Source organism: Agelaius phoeniceus, chromosome 3 (assembly GCF_051311805.1).
Source record: "Agelaius phoeniceus isolate bAgePho1 chromosome 3, bAgePho1.hap1, whole genome shotgun sequence".
Classification (NCBI taxonomy): domain Eukaryota; kingdom Metazoa; phylum Chordata; class Aves; order Passeriformes; family Icteridae; genus Agelaius; species Agelaius phoeniceus.
The window spans coordinates 108,485,467-108,502,970 of NC_135267.1; the positions used below are offsets into that span (position 1 = coordinate 108,485,467).

General features: G+C 40.8%; 1 protein-coding gene across 4 annotated transcripts in view; it reads left to right on the forward strand.

The window, feature by feature from the left end:
• The window catches only part of MACROD2 (mono-ADP ribosylhydrolase 2), an 851,553-nt gene that overhangs the window by 808,186 nt on the left and 25,863 nt on the right, over window positions 1-17,504 (forward strand). For all 4 annotated transcript variants that reach the window (XM_077176111.1, XM_077176112.1, XM_054629913.2 and 1 more), the window contains 3 exons: window positions 6,262-6,339; window positions 6,946-7,020; window positions 7,506-7,595. In XM_077176111.1, coding sequence (XP_077032226.1) covers window positions 6,262-6,339; window positions 6,946-7,020; window positions 7,506-7,595 — 243 coding nt within the window. The remainder of the gene's footprint in view (window positions 1-6,261; window positions 6,340-6,945; window positions 7,021-7,505; window positions 7,596-17,504) is intronic.

A 17,504-nucleotide genomic window follows, 5' to 3' on the forward strand; every position in this document is an offset into this window, starting at 1 on the left:
CTGTGAAAGCAAACTGGCTAACACAAGCTAATTTGTGGGGTTTGGGGTTTTTAACCAGGGATGTCAGCACCACCATCCAACCAGCCACTTCTTCTCTTTACAACTTCCACAAGGTTCACTGGGAGCTGTTTGTAAGGTGGATTATTCCCTTCTTCACATTTAATCTCACCTGAGTTGTGCATCCAGATGGGGTCCAGCCCCTGAACTACTCAAGAGGTATTTCTGCTCTAGTACTGGCATCTGCAACAGTGAACACTAATCCACTTACCTGGTTTATTTAAATCCTCCTTATTTTTGAATATTAGCTGACCTGGAGCCATTCAGCTGTGCTCCCATCAGTCCAGCGTGAGATGCTGCTCTTTCATCTCCTCCCTCCAGTCCTTTCCCCTGGACAGGCTCTAACCAAGGCAATCAGGTTTTTCTCAGCTTTTTCATTTCCCAGAGCCCTGTACAACAGATCCTGCTCCTTATGTCAGGAGAAGGATGCCCACAGTTTTTATAGCAGCTGCACCTGGAATTTCTCAGGTGGGCAGAAGGTGAGATGCCCTTCTGTCACCTTGAAGCACAAACAGGTGGGAGAAGTATTTGGTGGTCCCACCTGCAGAGATGAACTGTTAGGTCTTTTACCTGAAAACTTGATAAAATATCTCTATGAGTTGTTGCACCTAAAGGTCTAGTTTGCCAAGCATTTTTAAACCTGGGCTCCAATAAATCTAATCTATTATAAAGATAGATTAAAATGAAATCTTGGTGGATATAAAAATACCATTTTAAAGTCAAAGCTCAAGAATCTCTTCCTAACGTCTCATAAATCATCATTTTATAGTACTTCATTTTAACATATTTTCCTTCGTTTATGAGGCAAAAGAATACCCTAATCATGTGGAAGCCTCCATGCACACCATTACCTGTAATTCTAGATGTCTGCTTGATTTCTTTCACTCTGGAAATATTCCAGTCATTTATCACAGCATCATGCTTAAAAAAATAAACTGTACTGAACCTGTTTCTTTCCTAATGACCAGCATTTTCCCTCTTTGATCTTCTTACAGCTCCCTAAAACATGGTGATTTATCTGTGCTGTGTACAGGACCCAGGTGTTCTGCACATTAGAAACTGCTCAGTAAATAAGCCATACAGAGAGTAGCTGGGGAAGTGAATTTTAAAAGAGCATTAAAACCACTTAACATTCAGTTCTTACCATCTCCCCTCTTCCTTAGCTTTTGCAGAATCGTGTTTGAGCAGCGTTGCCTTATACAGTCAAAAGAAAAAATGAATGGCATGGAAAAGCTTGGGGATTTGTACAGGATTTAGACAAAATAGTGCCTGACTATTGGCAGGAAGGATAGGATTGATATTTTACTGCAAGCTACGTGCTTTTCTTGGAGATGAATTCAACATACAGTTGATGGGAGCAGTGAATACACTTGCAGAGTATTCTGATCAGCTTTATTAAAGCCTAAATATTTTGTAAAGAGATTGTTAGAGACTGGGGCTAATTCCCGGGTGGACTCAAGCATGCAGTCCTACAAGACACTTGTTTCAATAAAATGGAGGGTAGCAGACAGCAGCACTCCTGACATGGACACTGCCCCTCCAGCCAGCAAGAAGGAGTTTTGAGGGAACCAAGGGATGCTCAGACTTCAACAAGCATTTAAGCTCCTGATGTGCAGTAGATAAATGTGGCCTATCTTTGGCTTATTGATGCAATTACATCTCCTGTTTGGTTCATTCATGTGTGACATGAGGAGCTGTGTTCCAGTGTGGTATCAGAAACGGGTTCTTTCAGTCCTGAGTGGAGGAGTGTTAACTTTTACAGTCCCAAAGTAAATAGTGCCCAGTGTGTATATTGTCAAAAAATTAAGCAATACTTCGCTGTGAAAGACTACCCTGCCTTGGATTCTCTGGTATGACTTAAGAGGTAATTAATTATATTAGGACAAGGCTAATGTTGCTTTATGCCATTTTACAAAATCAGGGGAGTAAGAGGTGAACAAAAGCCTTAGGGACAGCCAGAGCTCCTGCAGACCCTGGAATCATACAGGACTATAAAACTGGCCTTACACACACTTGCACAAGGCTCCAAAGGGCTCAGCTGAACCTGAGGAATCCCACTACCCTACTGAAAACTTGCACACAGAATGTAGTGTATCATCAGCACTTTTATTGATCACTGCCTTTGGTTTTACACTTTCACTTCTGCTTGGCACAGATTTGCTTCATAAATCTGGATTTATTCCTTCACTTTATTTTATTCCTGTTAATCCTAAAAGTAAATCTGTCTTTGTACATTTTGGCTTGAATATTTAGTGCATTATTTGGATTTGAAAAGAAGGAACCTTTGATATGATCTTGACATTAAGGATTTTGGAGCTCAGAATCTGCATGGTAAAACCAATCAAGACAGGTTTCTGCTGCTGACATAAAACTGGGAGACTCTTACAACTAGGCAGTAACTTCTGCCCATTGTCTGTTATTTTCAGAGATAAGCTTTGCAAAAAACAACTTGCAAAAAATTATCATTGTAGATTGCCTGGGATAATTTGGAATTCAGTGCGGTTACATTGCTTCCTCCAACACTGGAGCAATGGGATAAGTGTTTATGATAAAAATGAAAGTTTAACACAAAATTACAATTCCTTGAGAATGAAGCCCATGGGACAGACTGCCAGCTGTGCCCATAGGTGGGAATAGTGATGACACCTCTCCCTCTGTGATGCTGCACGAGAAACAGCAGCATGACGGGGCACATACATCAGCCAAGCACCAGGCTTCTTAAAATCCATTAGATTGGATTCTTAAAATCCATTGACCACTGCACTTAATTGTGCCAGTGATGCTGCAAATTGGTTTTTGCATTAAGTTGCAGTCTTTCCTCATCCTGGGAAAAAAGGAAGCACCAGTGAACCCTAAGGGCACCAATCTGGGAGTATGAAGGTGCAGTGGGTGTGGGATAAGGGAATGATGGGGCAGAGCTGCTTGTGTCTCCCCCTCCCAACACAGGTCATACTATATTTACTGTGGGAGCTGGAGAACCAGCAAAGGGAAGACCTGCTGCCCTTTGTGGTTAGGGTGAGCCCCCAGAGGCCTTCATGACCCTATGTTAATTTCTTCTACCCCATTGGTTCTTCCCTCTCAGGATCTCTGCTGGTCAGAGTGACTCTGAGATACGTACAAGCTTCTTTTTCCCAGCCCAGCAGTCGAAGGAGGAGTCAGGATTTTTCTGTTCTCAATCTCAAGGTTCTTTATTGTTTCTTATCTAACACATTCTTTTTCTGACTCACTGTAGATCTGTCTGGCAGGTTGGGTTGAGGCACGCTGACCACCTTGGGGTGGTGTTATCTTTTTATACTAAAAACTACGTGTACATTATTTACTATAACTTCTCAATACCTATCACCTATGTTAGACAGTGAGCTTCTACCTTAAACTAATCCAAAAGTGCCATCACAGCAGAAGATGGAGGCCAAGAAGAAGAAGAAGGAGAAAGACTGGACATGTCCAGATTCCTCCATCTTGCCTCCTGAACCCCCATTCTAAAAAGCCCAAAAATCTATTTTTCACCCCGTGACAAAGTAACTATTATTCTAATTAAACTCTCTTGACTTGTAATTCTTCATATAAAGGTGGTAATTTGCTCCATGGGTCAAAATCAAGGTCACAGGTGTCTTGGGCTCTGTGCCAAGGTCTCTGAGCCCCCCAGGGCAGGGGCTTGAGTCCTCCTGGGCAGTCAGAGGAATTTCCTGGGTTCTGACACTTCTCCTCTGCTCTGCCCCTGCACCCTCATCCCATTGGTCCCAGGGTTTTGTCCCACCCCCTGCCTTTCCCATATAAACTCTTGTTTTCCCTGCCCCCTTGGAGCTCTTGTGCTTGGCATCTTTGGTAGAGTGTCCTGGTCACAATAAAGGTTTGTTCTCTGTGGAACACCATACAAGGCTCTCATCTCTTCCCCCTTGGAAGAATTGAACAGCTAGCCAGTGTGAGCAAATGTGGATGCCATGGGACAGAGAGAGAGAAACGGGAAGCGCTTCTCACAGCGGCTTGGGAGAATTTTTAGGGAGTTGTAAGGATGTGGTAACTTGTAAAGTATAAGCAATCTGCAGGTGGTGTTTTTCTACTTTGTCTCTTTGTTCTTCTCAAGGACAATGTATGAGGAAGGTGCTTTTGTTGACTAGCCAGTCAAACAGAATCTATCATATCACTCTATAAAAACCCTGTGGTTCTCTTGAATAAAGCCTCCTTTGCTCTTTCTACAATCCTGCCTCCTGCCTGTTCCTGTGTCATCCTTGGCACAATAGTGACAAGCAAAGGACAAGTGCCTGTGCCCCTGAGCTGTCCTTCTCAGGACACTTCTTCAGGAAGGTCATGGCACCCTTAGCACCGCTCCATCCACTGCAGCATCACCTTGTGCCATCACTTTTGGCTGCTTGAAGGGCTGCTTGTTTGGGCCCTGGCATCATGGCACTCAAGGCAGAGGACTTCTGATTCCAGCTTTACAATTCCTTTTACAAGCATGCAGCTATATCATACAGAAAAATGTATTAATTTAGGGTATGGAGTTACAGGTAGTACAGATCTTGGCTTGTCTGAAATCCTGAGAGCTTTGTCAAAAACTTCAGCAAAGCCAGAATTTCCCTCAATGTGTTTCAAGTTTGCTTGAAAAATTCCTTATAGAATTTTTTGCTACCAAAAAATTTTTGGTACCAGGAGAACCTTCAACTGGATTTTTGATTAAACTTGGAATTTGATAAAATTCTAATTTAGTTATGCTCCAATTCAGGCTGATAAGGATAATCCTTTGAACCTCATTGTACAATATAGTATGGAAGACTGGTGCAGTAGGGCAAAAAATGAGTGCAGCAAGTATAAAGTTTAGCAAATTGTACATCAGTGAGTTATTCTACTTTCAAACTTTGGTTTTTTAAACTTATTGTCATGCCATGAAAGAAGTAAGAAACTGTGTGGGTAATTAAATGTTTGCCTTGGGGGATTATTTGCAGTTAATTAAAGCCACACGATTTCAGCACATACCTTTCCTACAGATTATTAAATTTGGATCAGATATTAACAACCTAGCTTTCTACTTATCCATCAGAGATTACTTTTGGACATTTTCAGGAACAGAGTTTTACAGGGGCATCCTTGGGTATATTGTAAGATTTGCTCAGTAATGTTGTTGAGAGGGACCTTCCAGAATTTAAGCTGTAAAAGCATTGTCAAAATGTAATTTATTATCACGTGCTGTAGATCATTTGGCATCATTACTTACTTTTTCCATTGAGCAGGACTTTAGAAAGCATCTCACATGGGAACACAAACACTGATTATCTGTTGCTGTTGTTACAGCCTGGAGTGGGCTTATCCCTGTGGTTTGTGCAATGTCCAGTTAGATCAGCACTGGTTTTTAATGAGGTTCAAAGAGAGCTCTTTATCCAGTGAAATCTGTGAAGAGGGTGAGCAAAATCACTAAATCACACTAAATCAAGTGTCTGTGTTGCTGTATTACCTGAATGCAGTGGAATTATGCATTATGTATTTCTCCATCCCCATGCAAAAACTGGCTGTTGTCAGAAAATGCTGTTCGATGCAACAAAATAATGCCCTGTGTTTATGAAGACCCCAGATAGCACAGCAGTTGGACTTTCTGCCAAAATGTAATTTAAGTCTCACTGTGGCACTGCCCAAACATTGTTTTGGGCAGTTCATTTTGACAGTCTGCCCCAAAAAAGAAAAGCACTCTTGGCTGTAGTGACCTTGGGAGCTTTGTCATCAAGTGACATGAGGCTAGGATTTGCACAGGGATTTATGGGATTTATTGTTTTTTGGAAAGATTTAAAGTTTCTGTAAATTCAACCATGAAAAACTGTTATTCTAAAGAAATAATAAACCACTTTATTTATCAAGTAGGTGGTTTGTGCTATTTCTCATAGATTTGTGCCGCTCCACTCATTAGGAATAAAATTCTTGGTAGTGCTGCTGATTATTCTTATGCATCCTTCTTTGCCAGCTTCTGGTTTAAGGTTTGTACTGCCAGCAAAAAACTGCTCAGTAAGGGTAGGGATTCTGAAATCAATTTGAATAATTGGAACCCACAAATACACTTCTGTAGTTTATAAGACTGTAGTTAAACAGATAGAAAATTGCCAGTGTATCAAAATGCCAAATATGAAGCTGGCACCTAAGAGCTCCTCTAACTCAAGTTTACTTTTCCAGCATGAAAACTGCTTCAGGATTTATTTGTTTGTTTGATTTTTCCCTCAGATTCTCCAAAAGACTCCAAAGGCATGCAGAAGGGTGATTCAGTGCATCCTGTGATGTGTGAACAAGATCAAGCCAAAGGTAAAGATTTTTGTCAAAGTTTTTTAAGACAGACGTGATGAACCAGTGTGAAACTTGAGTTCTTCCAGTGTCAGCACCCAGTGGGTTTCAGCCTGGCTCTGCCACCTTAAGGAAATGCTGTTGGCTAGTGGAGGTTGTGTGTCAGCCAGTTGTGGGGCAGTAACCCCTGATGCTACTGGGAAAGCCACGTCTCTAAATAGGTTTAGCCATAGTGATCCTGGGTGCATAGCACTGTTACCATGTTGTTATTGTGGTTCTGAAAGCCTGTGGGGTGTTTCTGTTCCTTCTGCTGACCATCAAGTGCAAGCACTTTACAACAGCTCCTATGAGAAACAGTGTCAAGGTTGAGCTGCAAAAGAGGAAAAACTCCAAGTGCTGCAGGGACAGTTTTGACCAGCTATCTAACTAACTTAATGCATAGTACTGTTAAATGGTATTTTCATATATAAAATGTGTCCAACATGGTTCACTTACTAGAAAAAAAAAAACAGTTCTTGGCTTAGAACTACCATGCTGTGTCTAAATTTCACGTTCTGTTTTAATGAATTTAGCATTGCCTGCATGCAGAACCATCCTGGTACCATTTTCTGTTTCTTGTGTTAACAGGACAACAGGATGTTTCTGCAAATGAGGAGATAAAAACTGGGGAAGAGTCCCAAGATTCCTGCATGGAAATAGAAGGTACTCCTTGTGTCTTGAGATCAAAAAGCAAGATTAACAAGCAAAAACGCTGAGGTAGAATCATGGAATCATAGAATGTCTGGGATTGAAGGGACCTTGAAGATCATCTAGTTTCAACCCCCCTGCTATGGGCAGGTACACCTTCTACTCAGCCAGGTTGCTCAGAGCTGCATCCAGCCTGACCTTCAGCACATCAAGGGGTGGGACATGGACTCTGGGATTGCAGTGAGTCTCAGTGAAGATCCATGTTTGGAGTAAGCGCATGGGATTTTGTGCCTAAATCCCAGAAAGTTCAGTATCTCTAAGGCTTTGCTCTGAACTAGAGCCCCTTGGATTTCCTTGGACAGTTTTTTTATTTGTACTTGTGGAGGAAAAGATCCTTTTCCTCTGCCAGTGTTTTTCATGGCAAGGTCTCTAGTGGGTGTCAGTCCTTTCATGTCCATTCTGAAAAGCTTACTATTCATCTTTTTATCAAATTTATTCAGATCCTCTGTTGAACCAAGAAGGCACAACAGAAGCTGAGATTCCTTTGATACTTGGTGCAGAGGAAAAGGAAGAAGGAAAAGAAGAAGGAGGTGAGCCTATTATAAAGCAGATGGAGACAGAGAATGCTGCAGGACTCATGTTATGCTTTTCTATAGTGAGGAAACATGGAAAGGGCACAGAAAAGAGCTCTTTTTCCCCCTAAGGAAAAATCTTTTTTTTGTCTTATCTTTGAGTGGAGTTTTGATATATTGGACTTGGATTTCAATAGGAAGCTAAGTGCAAAAAAGTGCACACTCGGGTTCAAAAGTGGCATTTAAATGCTCTCCTCGCTTTCGGTTTTTTGCATTTAAGCCCATAATGCTGATTAAACAACCAATTTATGTCCATGTAAGTATCCTTATGATCACATTTGCTAGAAGCATTCTGAGTATTTAAATAAATGGGTATGATAGTTATTTGTGAGGTCATTAATAGAGATTTAACTATTAATTTAACTATTAATTTAACTAGTAACTATTAAGAGTAACTAAAACTAGTAATTCTAATGAAGAAACCAATATTTGGTGAGAATACAGAGTCTTCTGAAGCAGTAATTTTTTTAATGGGGGTAAAGTATTTAAAACCTTGGGAATGCTGTTGCAAGGAAATGTACAAATGTAAGTGTTGGATGCTCCTGGGAACCCTGCAATCATCTCACCATTTGTAAGGGCATGTGGTTATATAAAAAATAATGTATTATGTAAATAATTCTCTAATTTTAAAGTAACTGCTAGTTAATTATATGGTCATTTGTAGAGCCCAAGGATTAATTTTACAGTTCCAAATTAAAATGCAGACATTATTTTTATTGAAAATTCAGGTCAATACTAACTGTGTTTTCCTAATTATGAAGTCCTTTTCTCAGCCACATTGACACCAACTTAATTGCAAACCTGTGTTATCAATATTGACAATTTTCTTCGCTGCAAAGCCAGGGTAATAGAACCTCTTTGTTCATATACAGCTAAACAATATTTCCCTTTTTGTTTTTTTAAATTTTAATTGCCTATCCAAGCTGAGACTAATCACATCTCCTCGTTATCATTTGTGTTAATGGTATTGGTTTTGTGCTGTATTAATGATGGTGAAGGTAGAATTGATAGAATTCTTATGTTCAAATTCGGGTAAGTGGTACCACACTAGCTCAGCTGCAAACCCAGGTTATACATACAGGCTCACTCTGATTGCAAATACCAATGCTGTCATGTTAATCTCCTCCAAATAGAAATTATTTACATAGTATTTTATGCATCATCAGAACTAAATTGGAAAAAATGTACCTTCATTATTTGCATATTTTCTCCTCTTTACTTCTTTAGTGTCCCCAACAGCTAGGGACTGTCATTTAGTTCTCAGAAGAGAGATTGTATTTCAACATCTGTGCTACTTACTATTAAAATATGCAGTGTTGAGGAAAAGCAGGTAATGTCAGACAAGGGCTGTTCTTGGCACCTTTTCTGTTCCAGCCCTTGATTTAAAAGTTTTAAATACTAAGTAAGTAAAAAAGTTCTTGCTAAATATTTTGGAACTTGTTCCTACCTGGGGTCTCAGGTGTTGATACTGTGCAGGATTCATCTGATCCAAAGCTTGTTGAAGTCCATAGAATTAGTGTCATCAATTTAAGTGATCTTTTGGTTAGTTCCATGATAGGAGGAGGTGTGCTGAGTGTGTGTGTGCAGGATAACAGCATAAATTTTCTGTCCAGCTTCTTCCAAAGGAAGAAGCACAGGAAAAATAAGCACTTTGGCACAGGAAAAATAAATGGGTGGTCTTGCAGATCAAGAGCAGAGAAGGAAAGAAAGCCTTTCCCTTGTCTTGTTTTCATTCTCATGGGTCCAAGCACCCTCATAGCTCATCTTGCTGGTTGCTTCTTGTTCTGGTGGGAACAAATTCTACCACATAGGTTTTGAAAATTTGCCAGAAAGTGAAGTGGGTCTGGACAAAAAGAGGTAAGAAAAATAAAATCAGCTGAAGACTGATAAAATAATATATATTTCCCAATGAGAGATTCCTCTTAATGGAAGGAGATTACCTGGCATTAAAAAGAGATTTAATGTGTGACATTATTTTATGTAACCTGAGTGCTACCTCCTAAAGTAATTCAGCTGAAAGTTTTCCAGCAGCACACACAGTACATTTGATATAGGATGAAATACTGTATTTTTGTGTAAGAACATGGGGAAAAGGCTAATGTGGGACTGCTAGTCCTGTTAAACAGAAATTCATGGATCTCTAGTTGGTTTGACCCATTCTGGATCTATATGCATAGCCAAATATAGCAACTGCTAAATTCCAAACTACCTGGTCTTTCTGTTCTACATGAGATTTTCTTGTGCTCGTTTTCAAACTCATCCCAGAGCAAAGGGTGGCATGCAGCTGCCTCTCTCTTCTCTCTGTCTCACTGGGAGCATTAGATTCTTGGGAGTTATCTGCAGTCCCTTCAGTCCTCAGAACTGGAGCTGTGTAAGCCACTAAAGTACCAACAAAGTCCCTTTTCCAACCTGAAGCTGGATTTCTGCTCAGTTACTGATTGCAGCTTTGAAGCGTGCTAGGAAGTTTTTCAATGGTGTGGTATTCCGTGGAAAAATGTCTGTTTCTTGATGGTTTAGAGATGTCTCAGTTTACATGAACTTCTGACAAACCACAGGTTATCTTCTGATCTAATTGTGCAAATTTTACTGCCAGCTCATCTCTGTGTTTTGGGGTTTTTTAAAGCTTGCAGGGTCCTTTCTGTGGAGCTCATTTCACTTCACAGCTCCAGGGTCATGCTGTAGTGTGAATTCCCAAGGAGTCCCAGATCCTGGTGCTTTCAAGGTTCTGGGATGCTGGGAGCCCAGAGGAATGAAGAATCAAAATCTTGGCAGTCACACTCCTAACTCCCATTGCCAGCAGTGAGAGCCCAGCCAGATTACCCTGAAGAATATAACAATGTGAGGCACTGTGTGTTTCATAAAAACCTGCTGTTGCTTTTTCCAAAATCAGTAATAAAATATCACATGTGCCAATTTATTCTCTTTTTCCTACTGCAACTTGAAGTTATATATTAAGAGGGAGCAGCTGAAGAAAAAAGGCAAGCTAAGATGCCTTTTTCATTTTTTTTTTCCAGCTTCTATTATTCACTCATTCTGGTTCACAAAAAAATAATGAAAATCTATGTTTCTTATAAGATTGGGGAATATTCTCAAATCCCTTTATTAAAAACCAGAGCAAGTGGTGATCACTGACCTATTTGCTGACTAGGTAAGTGTACACAGTTTTAACAGACCTTTTGGCAGTGCCTTTATATGTACACTTGGAAGTGGTCCTGCTGTGCTGTAATGACCATGCACTCAGCACTTATTTGTAGGCTTAATCAGCACATTTATTCCACAACACAATTTGCAGCACATGGAAGTAAATCCCATATTTGTGTGGATATGCAGCCAGTTTCTCCTCTGAGCCCACTCTCACCTCTGTCATCTTATTTCCCCTCTCTTTCTGTCTCCCTTCATTGAGACATCCAAGATGATGATTTCCCTCACTAATCATCCTTGGAAGTCATTTAACTCTTTGAAGGGGTAGTTTTCTGTCAGAGCACTGGAAAATGAACAGCTATTGCTGTTATTTCTCTGGTTTTCTCTCTTCTCTATTTGGGCTGAAATATTTTGTCGTCTCGTGCCAGTTTGGAATATTGTTTGAGCTTGACCTGTGATGTTCCTCCATGTGAGCAACATTAGAGTGGCTGTGTAGAACCCTCACCTTCACCATGAGGTCAGCCTGGCAGTTTCCATCCTTTGCAGTGCATGTGATTTCCTTTGTCAATCTTCTGATCAGTGCTTGTTCACTCTGAATTTGAAGTCTGCCTAAAATTTCAGGTTTGAAGTCTGCCAAGTTCTGTTCTAGCTAAGGCAAATTTTGCTCAGCAGTCTTTGTAACAAGAATAGCTGTAACCTGTAACTCTGTAGGCAACACTTTGTCCATTCCTCTCTTGTCCATTTTGCTTTAGCAGGAGTGATAATTTTATGGTGTGATCTTGGAGAGAACTAAATATTCCAAAGCCTGGGGAAAAGAGCTCTCATGTTTTACAGCTCCAGTCTCAGGCATTTATAGGATTTTTATATGCATTGGTACAGTCGTAAATAATGTCAGAATAATGACTTTGTTATCAAACAGTCAAAAATTTCAAAATGACATTGTGGCTATAGAGAAATGAAAGAATTCTTAAGATCTTTTTTGGAGAAATCTGACATTTTTATTACTGATTCATGGCAATTTTATTGCTTAACCAAATTCCTTTAATTCTTCAAGTGGGAAAGATGAGACATTTTTGGAAAAAAAAAAAAAAAGCCTTCACTAGAATCTTTAAATAGGTAATTTCACTTTGTTTGGAAAGAAAAAATTACTTTAGATTGCTGTAGCTTCTAGACTACTTCTAGTATAAAGGCTCCAACTTCTTTTATTCAGTTGCTCAAAGAGGAGAGGAAAAAATATCCTGAACCAGATACAGTGCATTTGGTGTTTGATAAGAACCCATACTGAATAGATCAGATGCCATTTTTTGGGCTGTTACAGCATATTCAGATGCTAAATATGAAATATATCTTTAAAATCCTATTCTAACACATACTGATGTTTGGCAAAGCAAAAGAAAAGCACACCATTGGGCTTTTTTGCAGAAATGCTGGAAAGGCTGTGGAAGCAGAAAGCTGCAAATGGGAATTTAAAGCTCTAGGCTATGCAGAGATGTGGGCTGTTGAGAAGCAGTAGGTGGGACTGCTGGGAGGTGTGCAGAGAGATTAGCAATGGAAAGCCTAAAAGGTACCTCACCTATGAAGCCTCTCTTTACATGCCTTTATTTTCTTGAGAACATCACAAAACTCCTTTTGTGAACTTTTCATCTGTAGTATCAGCCAGCTGAGGAGATTCTGTGACCAGATTGTGTTTGCCAGCCCACTGTGCTGAGTTTGTGGTGGTCCAAGGGCTTTTTGATCTGTATCAAGCACTCTGCCCTCCTGAAGGAATTATAGCTGTGGCAGAAAAGGATATCCAAGTCATTTCTATGCCAGGTGAGGCTTACCTGTGTGGGGGTACCAGTTGTGGGTTTCTCTGTGTCTGGATTGAAGGCACCTGAGATGGTATTTCATGTTCTGACTCAGGTGTTTGTTATTTCTTATCAGTAAAACAGTCTCACAACCATGAGTTCATTAGCAAGGCACAAAATGACCAACAATCTCTTGTTCCAAGGTCTTTTAAAGCTGAACTATCCAATTAAGAACTGACACCTCGATTATTTTCCCTTTTAACCCAATAACTGATCCCAAAGAGCCCACAATGGGAACTTTCCTGCTCAATTACAAAATGCCACCCAAACCCATGAAGGAGGAGGAAGAAGAAGCATGAAGAAGAACCCCAGGATCGCACCCTGTGCCCTCCATCTTGCTTCCATCCACAACATACTAAAAATCCCAAAACCTGAATTTCTCACCAAGTGATACACCCACACTACTCTCTATAATCTATTTCACACTTTTGTGGATTCTGGTCTATTCTGGAGTCTGAGAAACTTTCTCCATGAGTGAGGGTCAAAGTCAGTGCTGCCCTGGGGGTCAGGGCACCCCAGAGCAGACAGAGGAATATTCCCAGTGCCCTGGGCTTCCCCCCTGCATCCCCTTTGCTCTGCTTACCCATTGCAGGCTGCAGAGGAGGAGCTCTGGGGCTTTGGCCCCACTGTTTGTGTGGGGGCTTTGTGCAGTGGGAGCTGTCCAGGCTCTTACATCAGCAGAGGCTTCACTGATGGTGCAGGATGGGGCAGCAAATGGGATGCAGAGCCCTGCAGGGCTTTCCTGAGGGAGCTTCCCTGAGGATGCTGTGCAGCACTGTGCATTGGCAGTCAGGGTGGTTATTACACTGTCAGTAGTCTGCTCTAGATATTGATTTCAGTCTCTTGAGGGGGGAAAAAAGTTGTATTTATTTTCCTGCCACAGAAAGAATCTGTTTCTTTTCATTAGTCTCCATATACCGGTTTCTAACCTGAATGTACATAAAAAAAATAGATGGTGCAGGATTAATTTGAAGTTTTAATTATTTTTCATCCCTTGCAAGGAAACATAATTTATTTTTTCTGTGTGCTTTTCTAATAAGAAAGTAGAAAATGTAAGGAATTTTCCAGCTTAAATGTTTTGCTTGCTGTCACAGTCACTTTGTGTTACCAGACATGATGGTAAGGGTAAAACAAAAAAGCCAAAAGGAAAGAAAACAGGAAAACAACAAGACAGAATACTGTAACAATGATAGTGTTTAAGGTTTATTATCTCTATTTGATTGTTTTCTTCATTTCATTTTACAGTAAGCAGAATAGAAATAGTATTATGAATTAGCATTTTTTATTGCATTTAAAAATATCATCTCTTTGTTCCTGCTGAAAGTGTTGACAATGCAGCCTTTGTTTAGTTTAATTAACTTATGTTACAGCACTGAATTGAATCACACTCAGCATTAAATAAGTAAAAGAAGCTTAAGAGTTCTTTTCCATATACAGAAAATAAAAAGAAAGAAGAAATTAAATCCTTGAAGATGCTGGAGGAGAAACTGGATATTTTTAATGAAATATATTGAAGTGCCATTTTCATTTTGATTTTCCATGTTGGGAATGCTAAAAAATATGAAATCATCAAATCCCAGTGAAAAGCAGATGCTATGATGTCATTCTTAGTCCTCATATGTTTATAATAGTATTACATGATATTGTATATTTTTTACTTGTGACCTACAAGTCTTGAAGAGCTTTAAGATTCTGATAAGGCCCTTATCACATATGAAAATTGGGGAGATAATAGAATCTGTATTCCAAATGATGGGGTCCAAGTCTACCAGGCTTTGGCTTTAGCTCCCCTCTCCAGAGAGACAGCAGAGCCTTATGGAAACAAAACATTTATCTCTTTCAAACTCTCTCAAACCATCTCAAATAGCACCTAAGGAATGAGGGAAAGGAATATGGGAGAGTGTCTGACATCTCAGAAACAGTTTCCTGTAACATATTGAAAAAGTAGGACTCACTGGCCAAGGACTGCACTGTTACAGATGGCAGCATAGCCATCAGTATTTCTGGGAATAAGCTTAGAGATAGGGCACCACTTTAATATATATGTACAGCTTCAGAGGTATCTGAGCAGTGAGCTTAGCTCCTGTGTGCCACAGTAAGAAATTCAGTCCTAAATTAGAATAAGTCCACCAGACCAAAGGAGTGCAGGCAGTTTCACCAGGAAACAATTTGATCCCTCACAGAGAAATGTTGTGTCTTTGTGCCATCTTCTACAAAAGGACTCTTTGTTGTGTTAAGCACTGATAAATTTTAGATTCTTACCTCTTTCAATAAAGTTTGTTTATGATGGAATACACTCATCCAACTGAGCTGGCTCTGGAACTGGAAGTTCTGTGCTCCCACTTGCTTAGCTTGTGGATGGATGTATCACCTTGCCCAGGTTGTGGCACTGTTATAGCTCTTTCAAAAATTCAAATGGCCACACACTTAGGGCAGCAGGGAGACAAACTGCATTTAACCAAGGATTTTCACAAAACAGAGTGGAGCCCAGTCATAACTGTGTGGAAACCACAACCAGTGGGAGTGGAGAAGGTATGATTTGGGGAACTTTTTTTTTCTCAAGTATAGAACAGGAAAGAATTAAAAGAAAACACCATATGCCCTAGGATTGAAAGATTCTGTGGCTTGTTCTTTGAGGAGTGGAAGAACATTTTCACTTCACTGATTATTTCTGTAGTTTTGCCTAGTGCTGTGGTGAGGAGTAAATCTGGTTCTCATATGAGAAGGGTGGCATTTACTCACTCCATACTGTCACGTGGATCAAGAGAGACACTTTTTGATTCAGCTCTGTTCTGTTTTCTCTTCTGTTATGTATTCCCACTTCTGGCTCTGCTAGTGAGGTACACCATGGCTTCATGGGTGTCCTTGCCTCCTGTGCTCGGAGAGGGAGGCCAGAGCTGTACAAGAAAGGAATGCTCATAGTGAGGGGAAATGTGTGTGCAGCCTTGTGAAGTAGAGGTTGCTTTGCTAGGGCATGACTTGAACTGAGATTAAACCTTTCTCACTGCAGCTGACCCAGTGCAGGAAAAATCCCACTCAGTCTCACTCAGATCTTTGAAGCATAATGCTTTCCTCTGGATTTTCTCTTCCTTTTTTCTGCACTTGACTCATAACTTTTTGGCAGCAGGTTTTCTGTCCCCTTGCCTTTTCCTAATGTGGTTGACAAGTGAGCATCCTTTTGAGGTCTTGCCATCTGGAAGGAGTTTTCCTCTGCTTGGTTGGCTTTTATCACATTTTGCCTCCAGATGAGCGTGCAAGGTCAGCATCACCAGCATACCTGGCCCATAGTATCAACCCAAGAGCCCAAACTGACCTTGTCTTTAGCCACTCTGAAAGATCTACCAGGGAGAGAGCTCTTCCCTCCCAATCTCTGGGGCTGCATCTGAATCAGGCAGCAGGGTCATCCCAACACGTTGGTGCACAAGTGCAGCTCTTTGGGACCTTCTGTTATTTCACAGAAAGCTCAGCATCTCCTTTTTGGGGTCTTGCATGATCTCTGAGGAGCCTTTCTTGGAGCTCTCCTGTGTGCTGTGCGTGTGCTCCTAGCTGCAATTAAACCAGTGCTCTGAATTATGGACTGTGAGTTGCAGCTGCAGACAGTCTGTGGGCAACTGCAAAAACACTTTAGTTTTGTTTTTAGAGATCCAAGAGAAACATGAAGAGCATTGGAATGGTGGGGTTCTTACTTGTGCACATGCTTCAATGCTTATAATGTACTTACTTGATTAACACTGGACCTTGCTGAAACAGTTGCCAGTGATTTTCCTCCCATGTTCAGAGTTGTGACTTCTATCCTGAGCTCTAAACTCTGTTGCTTTCTATAGCCAGCAAATTTCAACCAAAAGATGACCTTCATTACTGCTTCACTGTTGCAGGGTCTTTACACCGAAATTTTGGGGTATATGAGCCCTTTGACTCATTATTCCCCTATGTGGGTGTGCCTTTACTGTTAGTTTGTTTGTTCTGCAGTCACTGTGCCAGTAATCAGAGGTCAAAACCTCTTTTATTCTATTTACATCATCCTAAAACCTCTCAATACTTGCATTACTTCACAGCCCTTGAAGGACAGCATGTCTGCACATTCAGCATTTCTCTCTGTGGAGGAAATATGCAGTCACTTTCAGGCTATACCATTCTTACCTGGACAGAAAAATTGGTTAAACTCTGTTCTGGATTTTGAGCAGAAAAAGTCAGTAGTCTCTTCATTGCCCCCTGGTTACAGCTAACAATGGTGGAGAGTCAGGGGGGTCAGGATGGCAAATTCACTGTATCAGGGCTTGGAAAACATTGAGATTCCCAATTTGTGGCCAAATGCTATGACAGTGACACAGTTAGAGCTACACAGAGTTTCATCAAGTAGAGCACAGCTGCTGGACATGTTTTCACTGTCTGACAGCCTGAAATGTAGCACAAAGGTGTCAAATGAGAACAAATGGGGATACCTCAGGTGCTTCAAAATAATATGTCAATATGCTGAAAAATCAATGCCTAACTCCAGGAACTCAAGTCAAGGAAATTAACTTGCCTGATTCCTCCAGCTATCCTAGCTAGAAGGAAGATTAGCAGGAAAGTGACAGACTGAGCAGGGAGCACAGCTGGGTCTGAGCATCTCCCCCTTTCTGGGGTGCTGGTACCTTAGAATGGTGCCTCCATCAACCCAGCTGGTCTGGAGAGGTCAGAAAACTGAGAAGGACTTGCTGTTATGAGTGTGCAGCAGCTCCACTCCCTCTTGTTTTGCTCTTTCCTGAGCATTGAAAGGTCTCTACAGGTGACACATTCTCATTGGTGCTGTCCCAGTAATGAGAGGGGCTTCCCACACGGTTGTCTTGCAGGAATCTCTAAGACACAAGGATCAGGGGTGGAACCCTTCCAGCATTAA